The 23,848-nt window shown below is 38.1% G+C and overlaps 2 protein-coding genes across 2 annotated transcripts in view; both read left to right on the top strand.

Moving 5' to 3' along the window:
• Positions 1-7,696: 7,696 nt before the first annotated feature.
• The window catches only part of LOC139147039 (arylsulfatase B-like), a 53,218-nt gene continuing 37,066 nt past the window's right edge, over positions 7,697-23,848 (top strand). The window contains exons 1-9 of the mRNA XM_070717891.1: positions 7,697-7,798; positions 8,292-8,374; positions 8,521-8,568; positions 9,060-9,171; positions 9,436-9,487; positions 10,064-10,167; positions 11,089-11,210; positions 11,936-12,030; positions 12,471-12,572. Of these exons, the coding sequence (XP_070573992.1) occupies positions 8,329-8,374; positions 8,521-8,568; positions 9,060-9,171; positions 9,436-9,487; positions 10,064-10,167; positions 11,089-11,210; positions 11,936-12,030; positions 12,471-12,572 (681 nt within the window). The 5' untranslated portion in view covers positions 7,697-7,798; positions 8,292-8,328. The remainder of the gene's footprint in view (positions 7,799-8,291; positions 8,375-8,520; positions 8,569-9,059; positions 9,172-9,435; positions 9,488-10,063; positions 10,168-11,088; positions 11,211-11,935; positions 12,031-12,470; positions 12,573-23,848) is intronic.
• On the top strand, positions 13,164-19,304 carry LOC139147718 (arylsulfatase I-like). Its single transcript, XM_070718884.1, has 8 exons — positions 13,164-13,213; positions 13,659-13,758; positions 14,555-14,691; positions 16,341-16,405; positions 17,057-17,195; positions 17,886-17,944; positions 18,611-18,706; positions 18,853-19,304. The coding sequence occupies exons 2-8, from the start codon at positions 13,723-13,725 to the stop codon at positions 19,020-19,022; spliced, it is 702 nt and encodes a 233-aa protein (XP_070574985.1). The 5' UTR covers positions 13,164-13,213; positions 13,659-13,722; the 3' UTR covers positions 19,023-19,304.

Below are 23,848 nucleotides of genomic sequence, written 5' to 3'. Positions count from 1 at the left end.
TTATGGGCTTATTGTCATGGGTTTCTTGCTGTTGGTCCCTTGTCCATAAATATGCTGACTTGCTAGGTAACAGCTTGTATACTACCGACATTATTGTCCATTGAACGATGCACTTAATTTAATAATTAGAAAAACCTTACTAACTTTGGATATACTTCATTATATTAGGTCATAGAGGAACCTTTATCCTCAATCCCGAGTTGAAGACGGAAAATTGCAGGAATTAGGAAAGATTAAATACCGAAAACTGTATTGATCCATTTGTCAATATGCATCATATGGCGATCCACAATTACGTCGTGTTTATAATAAACTAAAATGTATACATACATTGGAGCACATTCGAACATTTATCACTGTGTAAAAAACTCTTATACATGATAACGATACATTTTTATCCGAAATAAATTGTTGAGTACTCTTTTCCATGCTCTTCTGGGATAATGTTAAAGTGTGCATCCGTATCCGTTTTTAATGTGCATTAGTTTTCAATTAATTTGCATTACCGTAGTTTGACGGGTTTCCATATTATTACTATAGCAGGTCCTTAGTTAGCCGTATTTAGAAAATATGCATATTCTATCTTGTTATGTTAATCTGTTCCACAGTACATGTTTATCTTACAAAGTTTGCGTGGCACTGGATCCAAAAATTGATTCCCTTCGCTTCCTCATGCGTCATTATGCTGATAGTTTCAGTATTTTCGATGCGGGCATTTACACTACAGCTTTCCAGCCTTCCATATCGCCTTGTTGTTAAGCTATACATGTTCAGAAAGATTGTAAAATCGTACATCGAAGCCAGTATTGGGGACATATCGGTTTATCCTACACCACGACGCTGATTCCTTTAAAGTATCCTTCTTCAAACTTACATTATTGAAACTCTTCAGATCTCACATACTTTCGAGCTCTAGAAACGAGAAACGAAACGAGACGGATAAAATGAAACGTAGTCTCCGTCAAAGGTTCTTCGACATCGTAAAATATATCTTCCATAAAATATGCCAAATGTTGAACATTATGTTTAGTATTTTATCAATATATTCCTTCACAGTTAAAAGACTTCGGGAAATGTTTTCTCTACCCTTGATGTAATACATCTATACGAACCAGACAACGTATACACACACCGTGCAATTCCTATAAATAATTTGACTCTGAGTACCGGGTGCTAATGTATGTCTACCGTTTGCGATGTAAACAGTTTCACCTAATACATCCGCCTAGAAAAACTTCTCCTACAAATATCAGGGTACCATTGCTCCGATGCTATGTTTATTATGGTGATCCAATCTATTACATTTTCCCGAAAGTATACGTGTGCCGCCCAATTCATAACAACTTCAACGACGTCAGCATTTTCGCCTTAAAATAATTAATAAGCTCTAAATATATTCATACCGTAAGTGTCTGTGAGTCGGCAGCATCGTTTCGCTAACACTTGCTGCGACTTCTCGTCCGTCGTGAGTAAATTATAGGCAAACAACAGGCAGCATGTTATTCATTGTTTTATATCGACGTTTTGAAGCTGTAATTATCGAGTTTTAGTCAGTCGATCATAATATGGTATAAAGGACAGTGTATTAAGGGACTAGTCAGTTTCTTCGGCCAGGGAGGGCGGTTAAATTTTTTCAGACATCCAAAAGTGGCTGGATCCCCCATTCCAACTTCCGATAACAGAGTCCCCCTGCTAAAACTTTCGAAAATATGACCCCGAGTCAGGGTAAAACAAAGGGTGATATATATATATATATATATATATATATATATATATATATATATATATATATATATATATATATATATATATATATATATATATATATATATATAATATATTTAAAGCATTCTGTTTTTCTCTGTTTTGGTGAAATTGTTGACATGTCATTTGTAATAAAGGAATTTCAAATTTTCAATTTAATATTGTGAATACTGTACTTTCAGCTGTGAATGTATTTCAAAGTTTCTTTGCATAACCAGATGTCCAGAACTGCTCTACATTAATTGAAATAAATCACTCATATCAAAGACAGAATAGCAGTAAATCAAAACTCCAGGGGCATTCATACTGTTGCCAGCCATCATATGAAGTGTTTATGAACCCGTGCTTGGCTCACTGTATTAAAGTATGTTTTCCCTCATTTGGCGGTAAAGTTTAATGTATTTAAGGGACAGTTAGCTGTATCTCTTGACAATTTTTTATGATTTTTATTCTCTTTGCCCGAGTTAAGCTTAATGTATTTAAGGGACAGATAGCTGTATCTCCTGACAATTTTGCATGATTTTTATTCACTTTGCCAAGACTTAAGTTTATCAACATCGCATACACATGTGTATAAAAATACATACAGGTCCTATAATCAGTATCATACAAGGTAAATAAATACATTGCCAATACATTAATTTTGGTTTAGGGTGAAAATTCCCTTTTTGCTTATACATATGTAGGATATTTCAAGAAGCTTAACACTGGGTAATGCAATGTACTTTTAATCCTTTCACCATGATCATGGCGGACCTCTACAGAGGAAAATGGGAGTGAAAAGGTTCAGAGAGTACATGACACTTTAGCTGATATAGAACAAGAAATTACCAAGAAGTTGTATTGTCATAAAATAGAGCCACTCTTCCTAAAAGGAGAACTAAGTTTTATTCTATGTTTTCATGATAATTTCGGCATAAAAGTTTATTTCAGAAACAATGTATTATTACAGTTCTCTGAACCTGCCCTTTAGTAGTTGTCCTTGAACTAGCTTCCAAGGTATTGAATATGAATTTTGGTTTTCGCTGTTACCTTTTAAATGACGAGTGCAGAAACTTCATGAAGGAAACTATCACTACCTGTACCAGTAGTATTAACAAAGTACAATCACGCCTATTTGTAGCCAAATCTGATGAGCACAGTGTCTGTGAGGATCTTTTCTTTTATCATGGGAACCGTAAAAGCAAGCTAGTAATGATAAAAACTGCCCTTTGTTAACTATCATTAAATTTCAGTTCTGACTAGAATTCATTTGTTATCAATGATTACGGTCTTTACACATGCATAAAATGCATAATACATAATATTTGCCAAACAGAATAATGTTATTCTAGCATGCTGTTGCGAGTAGAACGAGAAACTGCAGTTGATACACAGAACAAAATAGACATGATTGGCCGAAAGGTGCAGCTTATGTCCTTTTACACTGTTAAGCTTATATTAATTATGTTCAGTCTTCTTGACAGGTAAGAACAGTCATCCTGTTTCCAAACCTTTGTTAATATGCGATCGCAAAAGGCACGATGGCTGTAATGTTTACCTCCATTATAGTTTGACTTGTAATTATACAGAGAGCTCGATTAGTGTTTATCAAGAAACTTACCACTGTAACATCCCCAAAGTCAATATTTAACAAAATTTACATATGAATGCACGGATATAGCAAGTAATGTTAGGGAAAATATTTAGTAGTTTACCCATAGACTACCATGAGAACGAAATCATTCCAATATCATATTTGTTGTCCACACCTTCCCTTTCAAACACCCAATTCTAATCAAGTACATTTTTATCAATTGTCAAACACTTAAAAAAGTAAAGCTTTAGCTAGTTTAGTGTTGTTAAATATTATTCATAGTTATCTCATAGACTGCAATGTATAGTGAATCCACAATTTTCGGTGAAATTCCAAAATCACATTTCTTGTACACAAGTCCACCTGTAACCGCCCTGTTCTATCAAGTACATTTATATCAATTATCAAACGTCCATAAATGCATTGCTAGTTTTATGTATGTGAAAAATTGTTCATAGTTTTCTCTTAGACTGCAATGTACATTGATCAATCCTGTATGAGTTTTGGTGAAATTCAAAAATTAAATATCTTGTACACACACGAGTTGTAAAAATCCTATTCTAATCAAGTACATTTATGCCAATTATCATACGTTTATAAATGCAAAGATATTGCTAGTTTTATATTGGAGAAACATCATTCACACTTTTCTCATAGACTATCATGTGTAGTGGATCCACATTTTTGATTAAATTCTAAAATCAAAGTTCTTGTACACATATGCACTTGTGACCATCCTATTCTAATCGAGTACATTTACATCAAGTAACAAACATCTATAAATGCACAGATATTGCTAGTTTTATGTTGGAAAAATATTGTTCATAGTTTTCCCATAGACACCCATGTATAGCAAATCAACAATTTCGATGAAATCCCTCGAAACTTTTTTGTACACACATGCACTTTTTGCCTGCAACATTTACATAAATTATCAAACATATATAAATGTACAGATAGATTGAAAATTATTAATAATTTGCCCGATAGACTCCGTGTAGTATGATTGGATATATATGGATTAAGCACTATATAGGCCACATCTTGCCTGGTGAGCAAAAAAATGGTGACCGTACCTCAAAGCCATGCTTGAAATTTCATGACCCTTGAAAAATGCTTGCCAAAAAATTTACAACCCAACCCCCCAAAAAATTGCCTTCCCTGTAAATTATAGCAAGTCAGAATGGGGCACTTGAACGCACTTTTAATGTATTAGGAGGGTGTGAAAAAATCAGGCAATTTTTTGGATTCTCCCGCCCCTCCCCCCGTCCCCGAGGTGTTTGTGAAAGCATAATTTTCAGCTTGATATCCAGCGGAAGCACTCCAAAGATGGCCAGGTATGGATGCTCCTTTCACAAAATATTAAGATACCATTTCCTGGAATGCTTACAAAATCCCACCTCCTGTATTTCTAACCCTAATTTGAACAAGTCGTTAAAATAGGAGGCTCAAGCTTTACTTTGACGTGTGCTTGGTCTCTAATCCTTTCACGGGACATTTCGTTTTTGGAAATGAATCTTTTTTTCTCTTTGGCGAACAATGGTGGCGAACAAAAACACGTCCCTTTGCGTGAATTTTCGGAACACCAATTTCCCTTACAGTACCACCACGGGGGTTTGATTAGGCGCTGGAGGGCAAGCGAAGGACCATCCTTCCGTAAATTTGGCGAGTGTGATTACAAACGTGGGGAGTGTGTAGGAGAGTGCTAAAAAGTTGTATTCACATGCAAGTGCTCACAACGACAATAATGTCGAAATAGCAAATATAGCCGACATAATAATCAACACAAGCTGTAGGCCCGATGCTATCCTTTAATTAACCATTACGATAAAAATAACTGATTTGCCAATCATTATGAGCTTTCATGCCTGGTCGATGGTGGATGTGCTCCCCTGAAGGTGCCTAACCCCCCACCCTGCCCCGAAAAAAACGTTTTCCGACTGTTAGCAGATGTTGTCTTTTCGTAGCAATGACTGTTAGTTGCTTTTAATTTAATAGCTTTAAAGGGATAAAGATTCAGCAAGCAAGTTTGGTTCCATACTGGCTTCCTGTGGCGATTTAGCTTTCTTGAATTTGAAAGACAATGGGCATTAAAAAGGAAATGCTATTCATCTTTCACACCTGCCAAAAAAATAATGCAAACTCGCCATGTTGAGTCGATGTTTTGTCGCCTTCTTTCTTCGTGGCTGATTGAAATGATGTGGAACACTTGAAACATGCAAACATACAAGCCCAGTAGTTATATGAGGAATAACGAGTCGTGTAGATTGACATGCCAGTTCTCGGGAGTACTCAGTAGTCTGAAGTTGTAGTAAATAAAGGCTGGCCAGCCAACCACTCCACGATCTACGTCACAGTCTGCCAAAATACATTACTCAAATTTCGAGATCACCTGACCACCAACGCGACAGTCTTCCGGAGTGCATTTCTTCAAATTTCTCTGTTTCGATATTTAGCTGCCAACAAACTTAGGGTCAAGTCTACGATTCTTGCACACCTGACTGAAAAATAAACAATGAGTTTGCAGTTCACATTATTTTTAGACGGTGTGTTTGGACTACAGATTCAAATGCTTAGCCCTCTGTGTGTATTAAATCAATGTTTCAGTATACCATATAATAGTAATATAAGTGTTGGAGTATGCGTAAGTGCATATGACATCATCCTTATGAAGGCAGAGTGGAGACATTTTATGTTATTGACATCATATATGCTGTTATATTATTTCCATTGATTAATCTTTGACTGCGTGGACAATGGTTAATCGTGGTTAAACAGCCTCGGTAATATCCTTCAAATCCGTGTTCGGGAGTTTCTTTATATGCCTTACATGCCTTTGTTTTTTATTTTGCACCTTTGAAGGTGTCAGACTCATGTGCTTTTCTAGGAATTGTAATTGTCGCGCCATAAAAAAACTGAATGGAGACTGGGAGAATAATCAAAAGGTATTGCTAACTGAGAACAAATAAAAATCTGAAAGTGTCTATTTGGTACGTAGCAGTTTGGCAGTTATAATCTCAGACTGGTGACATCGTCCACAGATTAATAACTTAGTCTTGCTTGCTTTGGCGCATTGGGCAATCAAACGCATCAGATAATAGACGCAATGTTGTGATAAAACTTTGCTTGAGAGTGCCAAAGAACAAATGCATGACAAGGTGAAGAAATATTTGTAAAACCAGTGCTAACATAAGACCAAGACACCAAAAGGTTGGTAGAGTCAATCTTTATCGGCAATACATATCATTGTCTACCTTTTTAACTGTGTTGAGACAAAGACACACCAACCCGCATCCCTGCGGACGGACTTTTCATTCAACTGTCCCTATGGTACAATTCTCTCCATACAGTACTCGCCGATCCCTCCTGCGGCGGGGGTTATTGCGTAATTATCATGGCACTAACTTCGATGGTTGTATGACACAGGAACGGTAGTGAAAAGAACGTGGGAAGGGCATCACCCAATAAACGGTGTACCATCATTTGTTCCGTTCCTAGAGCTAATTTGTTGTGCATATTTTTAGAACACAAGACTCACAATAAATCTGTCAAAAATGGATTTTCTAGTTTCGCTGATAAAGCGGCTCATTGTATTATACGACGCTCGGTTTTAGAGACGTCAGTAAAAAAAGATAATCAAACAAAACGCGTACGGCATATCTTTAGTATGTAAGATTGAGGTGTGCCGCGACCACCGTTGATGAATCTGAAACTGCTTGTATTTACTTCGCATGTAGATTTACCGTCTGTACGATGAAAATGTAAGTCTTGGAAACATCACCCCATGAAGGTGATAAACAGGTGAGAAATGAAAGTGTTCGACACGTTCGTAACACCATCGTGATGGTTGAATAAAACGTGAGTTCTCAACGACTGTGAGGCAAATAATGAAAAAACAACTAACGTATGCGACTGCATATCGAGTTATACACATATGCATATGCCGTTGGCGGCCTTTTGATGAAAAATCAGCAAACGATGAACATGACCAAACTCCACTGGCAAACGCATGAATAAATAAAAAAGGTAGATAAATGAACATGCATATTGACGTCATGGTATAAAGCAACACCAAATACAATATTTTTGTTTGACTTGTCAACTGTCGCCATATTTCTTGTATCGGACAAGTTCATTACATTGAATGATTGAATGTCAACGGTAAACCTTTCCAGTCTACTTGATATATGGTCTTTATGGCCACCTTTGTGAAGGTTAATCAGACAGAAGGTTCCTTCTCGAGGACGAGGGTACTTTGTCTCTGACCTACCAGCGTTTTACAGTGCGTGGGGAAGTCGAAACACGTATGCAAATCATAGCAAAAATTAAAAAGTGCAGAGTTGTGCAGACTTTATGCAAATGAGTTGATTCTGGATCGTTGTTAAACAGCGGTCGAGGTAGGAGATCGGCACAGCTCCTCCGGGAACTCAGAACCCCACAGAGAAGATTCAACGTCAGGTAGGTAGACCATTGCCAGTCGCCCTTCGCTGCTTCACAGACTAGCAGAAGGTATGTACGAATGAACCAAGAGAAACTGTCCACTTTGGAAAGTCTCTCGTTCGGAAACCCAGTTTTTGCGTATGACTTTGGCTGATACGTTTTGAAAAAAAAGACTATTGCTCTTACACTAAAATATGTTAAAATCAAACTTATTTGAGGATTACACAATGTTTCGTTTTTGTTTTTGTTTTCAAATGATTGCACAGGGCTACGTCGTGTGTAAATAGAAGATACGCCATTGATCGGACGAGGTGCATGTTCAATAAGTGCCGTCAATGCCTTGGATTATACTTCAAAGTTCACTTCTGGTAGAAATCACTTTGCTGACAGATTCTATAGCAAATGAAAATCACCGGATGGAAACTTAATTCCACAAGGATGATTAATTATGCAGTGGGGAATTTTTCAAACAAATTTTGTTTCACTCATTGTTTTTTCTTTCCCCCGGTAGATCTTATTCTACACACCGTCAGCGGAGAAAATCCATCATGCGGGTGATATTGGTCCTCCTGTTGTCCGTGAGCATTCAACAATGTAAGAATAATTCAGTTGACTGACGTCTTTGATGTTTTTACGAATGGCGTTTATATTGGTTTTAACTGAAATATTTGCAGTAACATCTCTTTTGTCGCCGTCACTCATTTACCGAGCTGCAAATATCATTTTCATCTAATTCCCAGGCTTGTGTGACAAACCCCATATCATGTATCTGCTCGCTGACGATTTAGGTAAGTTGAAATATTTCTTTTCAGACAAAAATTGAAAATTTGACGACCATTTGACTTGTAGTTTCAGCAGTCGCTTAATTATATGTTTTTTCTCCCTTTTCTCCACACTTTGTTATTTCTGTAACTTTTTATCCTGTCTAGACTTTTGTCTGTCTTTCCATTTTGGGTAATCTTTGTGGTTTTCTGTACGTCGCTCTTTTCCTTTGTCATTATTTTAGTTTTCCTCACTAATCCCTGTCCGTCTGTCTGTCTATCTGCCTGTCTCTATCTGCAAGACTGTATTTTTGTCTATATAATTTTGTCTGCCTGTCTGTGTCTGTCTCTATCCCTCTCTCCTTCCCCCAGTCTCTGCCTGTTCGACAGTAACTCACTTTTATACCCTTTATGTCTATCTTTATGTCCTTGCTATATGTAGTAACATGTAAATCGTTGCCATAACCGTGATCGATTGCAAAAAATATTCAAACCTGTGTTTCCTTTGATACGCCTAGGATACAACGACGTCAGTTGGCAAGACAAAACCATTCTAACCCCAAACCTGCAAGCTCTTGCTGATAAAGGCGTCATCTTGAAAAACTTATACGGCATGTCCGCGTGTAGTCCGTGAGTACTGATGGTTTGAGCTCATTTAAATTAATCTCTTTCTCACTGATCGAAACGAAGCTTCACGGGTAGTCTGTAGATTTTAAAGATCTTTGCATTTGATTAAATTTGTAAAAATATTCGGTACTTGCAAGATTTTGACACACGGAAGATACTGCACGTAAAAGTTTGATTCACACTTACTTTTATACATTTTCACACCGCATTGTTTTGCGGAAAATGCAGAAAAACTATTGCAAGTCCGTGTTTATCGTCTAATTCCAGGACCCGTGCTTCATTGCTGACCGGAAGGTACGCTTCCAGCATTGGCTCACAGGTACATAGTCTCATTCATCGCTGGTTCATAAGACTCTGCTGTCAAAACCAGAAAACTTCTTGATCAGCTTTTGAGATTTTCTTTTCCCAAACTCCCCGTGTCACGTTAGATGGACGTCCAAATTGAGCTGACTTGTGAAATATCACAGAAAGAAGTTGTGTAAATTTTTGTCAGCTTTGCATATAGCGGGTTACCCTATGATTCAATTTAGTAAATCTGGAGTTACCTCAACAAACACAGACAAACTAACTAGACCAATGTTCTTTATACATTATTAGTCTTACCTCGTCTTGCACTACCGAAACGTTGCTCATATTGTCCTCTTTGTAATTCGGGTTTTCTGTGTTGCTCATGCAAAAATGTTCCGAGGTGCTGCATTAAAAAGCAAAACGTCATTTGGAATCAGAATGTTCTTCTATATAAAGCCGCTGAAAATATTTTGGAATTTCAACACAATATAAAATATAGGCTTACGTAAAACGTGTTGGGAGAAGGTATCAGAGTAGGATGGTAGTGTTCTCAGTAGGGTTTCATCATCTGTACCTTATTTTCAACCCATGTTCTTTTCGTACGTAGCATGTAGTGTTCATGGGTAACATCCCCCATGGTGTGCCCACAACCATACCATATTTACCGAAGAGACTGAAGGACAACGGCTATGCAACATACGGAGTCGGAAAGTATGTAACAGACTGAATATTTTGAGTGTACATATATTTATAAAACGTTAGTCTACATTAAATCAATCATCCATTTTTCTCATGACGCTCTCAATGTAAGTAAGTGTTTACCTGTCATCAGTTCATATGCTAGCTCAATTGTTGGCTATCCTTGTCTTTCACAAGACACTGCACAAAATGTAGAATGCCATTTGCATTGCATTGCAGCACGATTGCCTGACACTGTTAAAGAAAAACCTCGAATTTGTTCAGTTTTTGTTCCCAACATGCTCCTCGAATCTTACAAAGGGTAACGTCAGAGTATATTATCAACGAAACTTACGAGCGGTAATGTCAAGTAAATTAACATATCAGACATATACCCTTCATTACTTTTGTATTTAACAAAGTCAAACCGAGACCGCTTTCTTGAACTTGGCTGAAATATATTACCGCCGTAAGCCTTTATTCATTTTTTTGATATATTCATATTAAGCATCCAAGCAAGATAGGAACAAAGGGAAACAGTCGTCGAAACTGCGCCTGTGCGAGTTTTTTGTTTATCATTATAGCTGCAACATTTAAATTATACGATGTAGATTGATAAAAGTTAAAAGATGTATGTCAATCTACATCGTATAATTTAAATGTTGCAGCTATAATGATAAGGTGAATGTAGATATCGTACATCTTTTAACTTTTATCAATCAGCATCGTACCTGGGGTATACAGTGTTTACATTGGCCTTGTGGGTCCGATACGACCTTTGAGCCCAGTTCCGACGACTGTATCCCTTTAAACGTTGTGATTTACAGGGGTGAGTTTGATGTGCCATTTTCGTCTGTCCACCGTACACTTGAAATAAATCTGATGAACATGACTAAAAGATATGCTATGACTTTTTGGTCTTGAAGATACCGATAAATGACTTCTCTTTACCAGATGGCATCAGGGATTCTGTAATGAGTCATTCATACCAACGGGAGAAATGCGTGGATTTGATCACTACTATGGATTCTACCAAGGAGGCGCTTACTACTATTCCCACACCACATCAGAAGTCGGTAAGAACTAAATTCGTGTATTCCATTAACTGACAGTTGGTGCTTATTTGTGTCTAGGAAATTTTAGAGACAGCAGGCAATTGGACAAGGGGGAAAATATTACATAAGTTGGTCGACGTTCCCGATTTTCAATGAAGATTTAACGACACCTTTCGTAGGCGCAAAAGGTATATCGAGGGTGTTTACGATTTTTCGCATGTTTTGACATCGTGTACTTTAACATGATTCCACACACGCGTCTGCAAACGCCACGACGATTTCACCGTTTTGTCCACCACGTTCAGCGAAGCACCGGTGGCCCCTTAACTGAACTATATCCTCGACATCCGACAACTACCGACAACTATACAATCTTCTTCAAATGTATCATCACGTTCACTACAGGCTACAGCTGTATGGTGACGACCGCCATCACTCCCGTCTGCATGCCACAATATCGCCCTCAAGTCTGACAACCGCCATTACTCTGAACATCCGTTTACGCCGCTTCTCTCTAATACTTTATTTTACAACTAAAATTACCATAATATCTGACTAGTACCATCTAAGGTGTCACTGCAATTGAACCACTAATAACTCAATATTATTTGACAACTGTTTGACGATATGACTGACCGTAAACCATTGAGTAAAACCAAACAACAACAAATCAACTGTCGATGTGGTATTAAACATCTACTGTCCGCCAACTCACGTTCAAAATCTTGAAATTGCTTTCTCCTAAGGTCCGGAGAGAGAGAACATTACAATGTTTGGATTTGACTTGCACGATGATGGCGAACCAGTAGACGGTCCCGAAGATGCCTGTGTTTACACTTCCGTAAGCATCCAGACAGAAAATAAAATATTCGTATACTCTTATTTTAAGTGAAATGTTATACGTCAGAAAACAGTGTAAATTTTTTTACTTAAATTATTATTTTATCACTCATACTCAAAGTTCTCTAGTACATAACCTTTCACGGTGACCCGCTGATTAAAATTCTTGATTTGGTAAGAGAATGGTTGAAAAGTTTCATTGAGGAAAGTGTGAGCAAAAGTCTAAATCTTTCACTTTATAGGTGCGTACTACTCTAATGTATGTCTTGTGAAACCATGAGGTACTCATTCATAAATTACAATTCCTTCCCTCTTTGTGTCTGCAGTCTCCATCCGGGTACTTGAACGACCTTTACTAGTGTCCAACCACTCTACTAATACTATCAATCTTACGAATGAACATTTTGTAACGGACCAAGCATTTTTTCTTTAATCATTTAGGAATTGTTTGAAAGGAAGATGCTCGCCAACATCAACAATCATGATCCATCCATTCCCATGTTCCAGTACTGTGCCTTCCAGCTGCCACACGCCCCAAGAAAGGTAAGACCCTTGCTTAATTTTGCCAGGAGTGAACAGACGCTTATTATCAAAATGATTCACCGTGTTTGTACATGTTGATATATACGGCGCCCTTCATATTCCATAAGCCTGAAATGACCGAGGTTGGTACGCCCGATGTTTACAAAATTACTTGGAGGGACCATGCAAGGACCGTTACAATGAAGTTAAAGCTTCCTACACAAACGTTGATGGGTTGCGGTCTCGTCTACATTTGCTCAAGCAAGCGACATTGCTCTGCGGCTCACACCATTCATGTTCATGATAAATTTTACTTTCCATACTCCTATTTTGAAATCACGGTCACAAGATGGCATGTGACTCAAATCAGTTAGGGACTATGGAGGGCGCTTGTACCTGCCTTGTTATCAAACCTAGTGATTCACCTGTATTTCCAATACTGCGCAGCTATAACATACTCAAACATATTCAAATAATGTTTGTAAATTCCTACTTTTATATTTCTTTGCCCTTGTCGTTTATTTGAGCTGGGCTCACACCAGATATATAAAAAAATCGGGTCATTCGTATTGACAATTTTATTTCAATTTATGACGCAGGTACCACAGCAGTATTATGACATGTATCCTTGTATTCTGATGAAAACCGAAGGATTTATTACGGTACAAGTTTAATCTGCTTTATTCTTTGTACTTAATCTGTATAATTCTTTGTGCTCCAACGATTTCCACTTCCGAATACGGCTTTCATAAATGCTTATGCAAGCTTTTAGTGTAAAAACGCATGTCATCCGACCAAAGCTTTCACTTTTGTACTCATTGGTCATATATACAAGATAGTCACATTGGACGTAGACTTGGAATTACTGAACAACCGAAAAAGTATTGTTTTGATAAATAAAGCGTACACAACGGCCATAGCTATTCCCATCGCTTGTCTACTTCTCGGGTGGGTGAGCCTCAAGAATACGCCACAGCTGCCTGTATCCCTCTTGTTAAATATGGGAAACTTCTTTTTTGTCGACCATAAATAAATAAATAAATAGACGGACAGATGTTTATGTAGAAGTGATAGAAGATAAAATAATATTTCATTTGCATTATGCAGGACAAATTACCTACATGGATACGATCGTTGGCAACATTGTTGTGACGCGCTGACTAAAAAGGGAATGATGGACAACACTTTATTTATCTTCCATTCCGATGTAAGTCATCAAACATTGTTTCTCTCTTCTCACAAGCGCTCAGTTCAAAGGACGGTCCACTTATAATATCCTTTTAGTGATATCGTTACCATGTATATGGCTGAACGCGACGGAAAGAGCAAACGAGCTCTTGTTAGTAAAACATGAGCCCCGTCATGCTTTTAAACTGGGTCTATATATCCAATACAGGCTTCCCATGCATATTCCATAATTGTATCGAAATAGAACCTATTCATTTTACAATGACCGTTGTCAGTCAGATGTCAGAACTGATAATCTATATAAACATGAATGACGTCTTCTTCTTACCTTAAGGTAGTTTTCGCCTCGAAAATGGAATATTTAAACAATTTGCTCAAACTTTCAACCATTCTCTCTCAAAATCAAGAATGACAATCAGGGGTCACCGTGCAAACTTTGGTACTGGAGAAACAAATTACAAAATATTTACCGATATTTGAAATTCAAAATGGCTGTCATCCCTGTGTTATCTCTACGGGGAAAATTAAATTCCCAATTTTAACAAAGCTAAGCATTATTTACTCCATAAGCTTCAAAATCTGCCCCAACAAGTGACAGAGGAAAAGAATATTGTAAAAGTTTAGGAGTTCGAATACCTGTCTTCGAGGCACATTCTACCTTAAGCTTACAATTCGACCATGGAAACTTAAAGGTCTCTACTCTCCACTTATTTATGTACAATTTTCACAACCACTGGTCATCCCAAATGTTCTCCATGCCCCTGGTCAACGTCTAGCGCCCCTGACGATATCTGTGTCTGTTTCAAATTGTTTAGAACGGAGGCAACACCCACGAAGGATGTTCCAATCATCCTTACAGAGGCAGTAAGGGTACATACTTCGACGGTGGAATAAGATTGCAAGGTTTTGTCTCCGGCTATGGCATTGAGAAGACTGGATACACCCATGAGGGGTAATGTCGTTTTCACTCAAATTGTCGTAGCTTCTAGATATGAATGTATATCTATGTGTGTAAGTACATACGTATGTACGTATGTATGTATGTATGTATGTATGTATGTATGTATGTATGTATGTATGTATGTATGTATGTATGTATGTATGTATGTATGTATGTATGTATGTATGTATGTATGTATGTATGTATGTATGTATGTATGTATGTATGTATGTATGTATGTATGGATGGATGGATGGATGGATGGATGGATGGATGGAAGTAGGTAGGTAGGTAGGTAGATAGATAGGTCGGTGCCTTTCAGCTGTTGAGTAGGTTGGAAGTTGGTTTGACCTCAGCCTACAGTTGTGCTTGAAACCTACCTACCTGACTTCCTGCCTGCCTACCTACCTACCAACTAGGTAGCAGGTGGGCAGGAAGGTAGGTGGGTAGATGGGCAGGTAGGTAGGTAGGTTTCAAGCTTAACTGGGCACAGGTCAAACCATCTTCCAACCTACTCAACAGCTGGTGAATTCTGCGACTACTTTGTACAGAAGATTGTAAACATTCGTATCAAACTCAATAGGTCAACCCAAACAACCATTCGTTGCCCATCAATAAGCAAGTCTCATCAACTTAGGTTCCTCCAGTCCGACGATGGTTGAAGAAGTCAGGAAAATTACGCCAGTGAATCACAATCTAAATCGTGTCATCTTGGCCTTATTCCAACAACTTTACCTATGGGATTCTCAACCGTGTCTTACCTTCAGTTACAATCATCATCAATTTATTGCTATGATGAAAAAGTACCTGAGTCATTGAAATCGGCAGTAGTAACACCACTTCTGAAAAACCCTTCACTTGATTCTAAAATACTCAAGAACTAAAGATCAACCTCTAATTTACCATTCATATCCAAAGAGACAGAAAAAGTTGCTGTAAATCAACTAAATGAGAATCTCACCAGCAATTTACTACTTGAACCCATTCAGTCAGCATACAGAAAGTACCACAGTATGGAAACAGCACTTCTCAAAGTCCACAACGATATTCTAATGTCACTTGATTTACGCCAACACGTCATACTTGTTTTACTCGACTTATCTGTTGCGTTCGACACTATTGATTATAATATCCTCCTGGGGAGATTAGCTGATCTTGTCATTAAAGACATAGCCCTGCAGTGGTTTCATTCTTACCTCTTCAACCGATTCCAATAAGCTATCATATATGGGAAAGTGTCGACAAACAAGATGCTGCATTTCAGGGTACTCCAAGAATCTGTTCTCGGCCCACTAGGACAAAACTCAGATCATACGAAGACCGGTCATTCGTGTACTCTGCATGCTCCATTCTTATGGAACCAACGACCCCATGAGATTTGCTCTGCTTCAACTCTGGAAAGTGTTACGTAAATTTAAATATACCTCTTACAGGGAGCTTTTTGTGATTAAGTTTATTCAGCGCCAGTGAGCATCCTGATGGAAACTGGACGCTATAAAAAGTGTACTGTTATGTATTATATGCATTGGAAGTAGGTTGTAAACATTATGTTTCGCGGGGGAAAACATGTGCGTGGCTTTGGTGATTATCTGTAAATAATGTTCTTGTCTTCTTGATTGAGTTGACGGTTTATAGAAACACACATTCTGTCTGCTTTTCAGCTTGTTCCATGTCACTGATATGTATCCTACCCTCGTCGAAGGAGTTGTTGGAGGAGAAGTTGGCGGTACGTATGTCCATCTTTCTTCGGCGAACATTACGCACAAATGCTAGTGGGGTAGTCTTCTTATGTTTGCCAATTGTGTTTTCAATCCAGTCGTAAGTCTAATAAATCACATCTAGACGCGCACCAAAGCGAAATGTGTAGTAAAGTAAATTAATGGATACGGTCGATTATGTTGTGTTGGACAAATCTGTGATGTTTAATCTGGACGAAACCAAGATACATTAATGGTCCCTTAACAGTAGATAGATATATGGCAATTTTTTCTTGAAAAATGATGAATTTCAAATTGTGCCTCGGGAACAGATATTCGGACTCTAAAACCTTTACGATCCTTTTTTTGGTCCATGGTGTACCATTTGTGAACGCCTATTTTGAAGCTAATGGAGTAATTAATAGTTCATCAGCTAGTTTTTGTGAAAATTGAACATTATATATTGCCTAATTGAGTTAACACAGGGATGGCGGCCATTTTGAATTTCAAGTACCCGTAAATATTGGGTAACTTGTTTCTCTAGTACAAACAAAGACCCTAAAAATATTTTCATTCTTTGTTCGAAGTGGAATGGTTTCAAGTTTGATAAAAACTTTAAGTCTTACAATTCGAGGTGCGTATTACTTATCTAATCGACAAATGCAAAATCTCAATGACAGAAATTGACGGGATAAACGTCTGGGAAGCATTTTCGACGGGTGCAGAATCTCCTCGCACTGAATTCCTCATCGTTGTCGACACCGACTTTGCCGATCAGCCGAGAGATAGCTTTTTGGGCGCCAACATCAGTGCAATCAGGTAAGTCGTTCTGTCAGCCTGTCAAAGTAGGTGCACGATCATCACTTCTGTGTACACGAAGTCCGGAATTAGCTGCCGCATAACTCTGTTGTCCTGAGTGAAACCACCACCCGTAAATCCCTGTGATGCAACGTTGGACGCGAACAGCTGAATACATCGTTCAGTGCTCATTGGTAAATGCTTCGACATGTTTTGGTAAGATTTGGTGCGAACTTGAATGCAGGCAGATATGTGAACCTACCATCAAGGTGGTACGGCTGTAATGTGATGAGAATAAACCATCTTATCTAAGCTGGAAGAACAACAATTCTGCGTTCTCGCAAATTATCAATTGTCATTGATTGCAGGAGCTACTTCTTCCGACTATTAAATACTGCTAGTTTTCAATCGGGTTCGAACCGACAACATACGATTGTGACGATAGGTCACTATAACACAACATACGTTTAAAGTTTACCCCAAAGCACTGTCGAAACCGTCTTTCAACCTTTTACAACTCTTTGCCATCAATACTCATTGTCAAAATTTTAATAAGTAGGGTCATTTAACATTACGTGCCCGTTTATTAAAGTCACTGCGCATCATATATCATGTATACTGTAGAAAACAATTAAAATGAGATACACAATTGTTCTAGTTGTCACAAAGACCTACTCTAAAGTTGATCAATCCGTTCTATTCTGCTTTCAGAGTCGGTGACTACAAACTCATGGTAGGATTCCCGTCATTCTCATACACCAACACAGCCTGTAAGTATAGAAAGAACGGTAAGACGGTAAGAGAGAGAGAGAGAGAGAGAGAGAGAGAGAGAGAGAGAGAGAGAGAGAGAGAGAGAGAGAGAGAGAGAGAGAGGGGGGGGGCGAACGAGGGGGCGGTGAGAGATTGCTGAACTTGGCGATTGTGACGATAGGTCACTATAACACAATATTTATTAATTACACAACATCTTGACGGGCATTGATTCTATTTATTAAATGCCTCGAGGTGACTGCAAATCAGTGCATTGATTTGAATAGGAACATCCGGGATGTTAGCGGGCTGGTGAACGATGTACTGACCGGTTTCCATGGTTACCCGGCCAATGAAGCCTTTCGATGTTTTCGACGTCAAAGTAGACGCTTAACGCTAGATGTAAAATATCCATGCGCGCACTGCTATTTGGACTTGCATTAAAATCTGTTTGATGCTGGTCGATAATGGTAAAATTGTTTGAAAATGCCCTGCATGTAACTAAATGTTATATAGCATTGTGAAGAGGCGTAATAAAAATATTATTGCCTGAATACATGGGTTATGTGCCCTCGCAGCAGGAGACAATTTGCCCTCCTCACGTCGGGCAAATTGTCACCTGCTCTCGGGCACCTAAACCCATGTATTCAGGCAATAATATATAATATTGTATGTTGCCTCCACAGTCGGTTGGTACCCACCATGGAATACTAAAATTCAAACAGAAACACTGCCACCGGCGGAAGACAAAGGGACGGACGTATTCTTGTACAACCTCGCAGGTCAGTTGGCTATTTTACTTAACTCACAAAGCACAGTGAAGTGAACAAAGTCAACACCCATACAACTTTTCATATCAAGATAGGAATCTTCAATCGGTTGATGACGCAAATATAAATGTTGAACGACTATTTACTTTCATTCCTAGATGACCCCTTTGAGAAAACGAATTTGGCCTGCGAAATGCCGGACAAAGTTGCTGAACTTCGTGAGAAACTTAAGCCCTATGAAGCTATCGCATGGACCTACTGGCCTGAAGCGACCGACGCTGCCAACCCCGATAATTTCAATCATTTCTGGGACATCGGTTGGTGCTAAGCACTATTCGTTGACCAGACACTGGACTGTTAGATGACTGGACACAAGAACCGGATACGATAAAAGAACACTTCATAGTATGATTAATGTGCATGCTTTAAACTATATTCGCATCGACTCCGTTCGGTGCAGATGTAACTGAAATCGCTTACCTATGTAAAAGATTAGCCCAGTGGTGATGGTTAGGGGTGTTTGGAACCATAGGCAGTCTTTCGTTCCACTGTCTATGCTGTAAGACATTATAAAACTCCATTTAAATAAACGTTAACGTTCGCCAAAGCAGCATATCTGTATTGTCAGACGCTTTATTACACCACACTCCCTCTGTGAGTGGAGAGACTGTGATTACACATGCCACATCTAACTACTGAACGTCAATCTTGTTAAAGTTTATTGTGACCTATTCCCTCCATCATAACGCCCCGGCACAAACAAGGCATACTTTTGGCAAATATACCTTGAATCCGGGAAGAAACTTTCGCACCGGAAATCCGTTCATTGTTTGTAATCATATCGCAATTTCACGATGATCTATCATTGGACACGAAAATAAATAGCAATCAGCATTCTTGTCAAACATCTTTTCATTCAGCCTCCTATCCGATTTTGTAAAGCTCGTAATTTCCCTTACAGAGTGAGTGACACTCTGCGACGAAAACGATGGCCCTGGTAGTATCTTTCGACTTATTACTATGATAATTGTACGCAGATGTAAAACAAGTGATTGACATCTGGTGAGCAGGAGCAGTAGTCTGCTTAACCGGCCTTCACGCAGGCGTACGCTCCTCGAAACTACGCGGGATCTCCCTAACACCGGAAATTTCAATAATGGAAGTTTTAATGGAAGTTTCAAGTCATTTGCGGCGACATTAGTAGCATTTGGTCGTTTACCTAGCGGTGTGTGCTTCTGCTGTTTCGTTTCAAGACTTTTGTTTTCGGTTTTCAGTTTTCTGTCGATCGTATCTACCATCTTGGTCCTGTCTCGTGAATCAATGTTCGCCCCGGAGAGCTCCAAATTCTGTATTAATCTTGTTCATGCACTGCTATTCATTATCGTTAAGCACCAGGGCTGATCATTTAATATCCAGGGGCTGGAAATGTATTGGGGGAGGTGTGCAGTAAACTACTTTGAAACAACTAGTGACAAAGTGGACCAAAAAATATAGAGTACTCTTGTAGGGCACAAGGAAAAAATCAATGACACAAATGGCACGTGGCACCTGGTTATTTTCGACGCTCGATTAGGACAGTGCTTTGTGATAACCAGTCATTCTAGTTTTTCAGTGCGCAGTTAATGATGCGTCTACTATCAGAGCCTCTCTCGTCTATCAGTAAATCATGAATACTCTAGCATTATAGAAAGGTACTGCAATGGATTAAGGGTGTGTCAAAATGGATTACGTTTCACAATTTGCCTAGAAATTTGGTGCGTTGTTCGAGTTTCATCCCAGAGTCTTTATGACAAACAACACTTTGCGATTGAGCGCCTGTTTCATTTTTTAGACGCGTTAACCATATCAACAGTTCACTTGCTTGTGGTGGAAATTCGTTTAGAAAGGACAACATGTACTTTTAGACCCCTCTGCTATCTCAGGCTTCTGACAAATAATCTTAAAACTGGAGACTTCCATTGTAACGAACGTAACAAGAGCTAGAACCATCATGTCCATATCGTCTTTTGATGCGCCACGAGCAAACTGAAAGATTGAAACCAGTCGCATGCGGTATTTCGAGAGAAGAAATTGATGTAGAACAATAACGTATTGCATACCTGACAATACTTACCTCTGAAAAATGCTGAGGGCTAGTTCGATGAGAAACTGCGACATGACGAAACTGTAGTGCTGGAAATACCATCGTTCGTGTTGACATTGATGCAGGAGACTGACGCCCTGAAAACGACTAATGAACTTTAAAGACCCCTCCTTAACCATTGCTCAGTAGGGGTTGTAAATCCAGTAACTAACAATAACGGCCAGTAACGAGCAGTAATCAGCAATAACGAGCTACAACTAGACAGAAAGCAAATAAAGCGATAAGGAAATAGAGCAACATGATCTGCCAACAACCGCAGTTCCCACCAATCCTAGAAATCACACCTTCTACGATATGTTTGGTACCTACCAGAAACCTCTTCTACAGTGCTCATGGAGTAAACAACTTAGTACGAAATGGAAAATCGATAGACACTTTTCAAATAGCAAGAAAAATTCACATTTATTATTATATTAATGATATTATTGACATGGAACTGACAGAAGAGTCACTTCCACTTGCGCGTGCGTGGTATTCCTTTTGAATTCACGAAACTGCATAAGCCTAAAACTCTAACCCTAGCCACTGATCTTGGCAAGGGACTAAACAATAATTATAGGGGAGGGCCCCCATTTTAAATATCACATCAAAATACATAGGATTCTATTGGCAAAGTATTTAGAGAGGTGATAATTTCACCATAATATGCTAATTTTCATCAAAGAGGTCTAATGTAAGCGACCAAATATCCGAACGCGCCCTTTATAATCTGATTATAATATGTTAAAGTAAAATACAAGTGAACAATGTTGTTATTTCGGACCGGAGTTGGAACGAGGGTTCAGTAGCCCAGCTGCTACACTAACTCCAAAAAGATCGTTTCAGAATGTGCGCGCGTACACAGTTGATTCCATACCATATGGTAACGCAACGCATCCATATCGCGATGACACATCGAACTTGAAGAATTTTACTTGAAAGAAGTCATTGTTGAAGATACAGTCCCCGTTTGTTAATGGGTACTTTGATTACAAGTCCTTGGAGAGGATAGAATCCTATTCATTAATTCGGTCTGTGATTACAAATGAGTTCCATGGTGGTGAAAACGTGAACCAATATGGGTTGCCACCCTAATTACAAAAGGTAAATTAAATAAGTCAATTAGTAATTAATGGACAGGATGTTGCCAAACATTTTTGCATTCTATCATAAAACTGACTGATTATTACGTGTACCGCATATACGATACCACCAAGTGTCAATGAATTGTATTACGACACTGTGAGATCAACATCTGCACAGTTTCATCAAAAACGATCAAGTGTTTCTGGATATATCAATCTAATTAGAAAAGTTCATTAAATGTGCAAATTAAATATTAATGAACATGGCACTGCATAGTTTCTTTATTCAATGTTACAGCAATGTGAGCTCAACATCTGTACTAAGTTTCATGAAATTTGATAAACCATTTCTTGCCATATCAGCCTAATTACGACAGTTCATTAAATATACAAATCAGCAGTTAATTGTCATGATACTTGTACATATCTCTCCGTGCCATAACACTACTGGAAGATCAACATCTGTTACCATGTTTCGTCACAATTAATGCAGCATTCCTAGAAAATTCATAAAATATGCAAATTAGCAATCAATTGACATGATACTGCTTAATGTCTTCGCACAGTATTACAGTACTGAAAGATTAACATATGTATCAAGTTTCATCAAATTTGATGCAGTATTTCTGGACATAGCTCCATAATAAGGAAAGTTCATTAAATTTGCAAATTAGCAATTAATTTGAATGACACTGATAAAAGTCTTATTCAAATGTTAAAGAAATGTGAGTCCAACATCCGTACCAAGCTTCATGAAATTTGATGAATACCTTCTTGACATATCAGCCTAATTACGAAAATTCATTAAATATGCAAATAAGCAGTTAACTGACATGATACTAACACTTATTAATGCAAGCCATTAAACCAACAAAGGTCGACATTTATGCTACGTTTCATCAAATTTGATGTTACATTTCCGGACATATCAAACTAATTACAAAAAAAAATCATCAAATATGCAAATAAGCAATGGTGAAGAAGTTTAAATTGAAAATCACAATTTTGTGTATGTATAGCACAGTATATACTAGTTCGCTGCAAGTCCGCTCTACGCCTACTAGTCAGGTGGCTTAGCAACAAAAAACAGCAAGATCGTTACACGGATGACAAAAGTGCCAAATTTGGTACAGAGGTTCACATACATGTGTAGATCAAAATTAGCTATTGCTCCAAAAATTTGGGCCACCGGAAAGGCTTGATGACGTCATAAATTCAAAATGGCCGCCATTATATTGCTTAAAAATGGTAAAATACGATTTATTCGGCCAATTTTCAATATTTTTTTAATAAACTACACAAACATTCTAAATTATAAAACATTAAATTGACGCAAATCAATTATCATGACGTCATAATCCAAAACATTGTCTACAATTTTAAAGCACTGTTAATTAAGCCTGTTTCAGCATTTTATCGCCTGAACTGAAATTAACAACCCAAATTACAGACAAAACATATAATTGATGCAAATTAATTATTGTGATGACGTCATAAAACCAAAATGGCAACCGAAAATTATGAAATGGCCGATTATGAAGTTAACTATGCTTGTTACAATAGCCCATTTACGTAACAAAATGATAGTTTCAAGGTATTGTACAATTTGTATTAATATTCCATAAACTCAAAATAAAAGATAAATGTACCAAAACTTAGCCGATAAGTTCAACACAAGTAAAAACTCTTATGAGATTATTTATTATTAAACAATGATCTGTGTTTGTCGGAAAAATCGAATCGATATAAAAGGAAATGAAGGCAACTTCACACACTGGTTCAACCTTGTTTATGATACGGTATAGTGATTAAATCAATGTGGTTTCGTGATAGGGAAACATGGTGAGAAACCAGTGAATCGATAGTGCTTTGACCCTGGTAATGTGACCTTAGTCCCAGAGAAAAGGTTTTATGATTGTGATTCCTCCTAGCGGCGTTTCGGGCCAA

Source organism: Ptychodera flava, chromosome 13 (genome assembly GCF_041260155.1).
Source record: "Ptychodera flava strain L36383 chromosome 13, AS_Pfla_20210202, whole genome shotgun sequence".
Taxonomy (NCBI): Eukaryota; Metazoa; Hemichordata; class Enteropneusta; family Ptychoderidae; genus Ptychodera; species Ptychodera flava.
Note: the sequence above shows the minus strand (reverse complement) of the source record. Positions and strands in the feature narration are given on the sequence as shown.

What these genes read in the sequence shown, in the direction of transcription:
- LOC139147718 (XM_070718884.1), top strand. Translation starts at nt 13,723, where the DNA reads ATGATGGACAACACTTTATTTATCTTCCATTCCGAT. An exon ending in ACTGGATACACCCATGAGGG is followed by an intron (nt 14,692 to 16,340) that starts GTAATGTCGTTT and finishes TCTGCTTTTCAG; the next exon opens with CTTGTTCCATGTCACTGATA. An exon ending in ATTCTTGTACAACCTCGCAG is followed by an intron (nt 18,707 to 18,852) that starts GTCAGTTGGCTA and finishes TTTCATTCCTAG; the next exon opens with ATGACCCCTTTGAGAAAACG.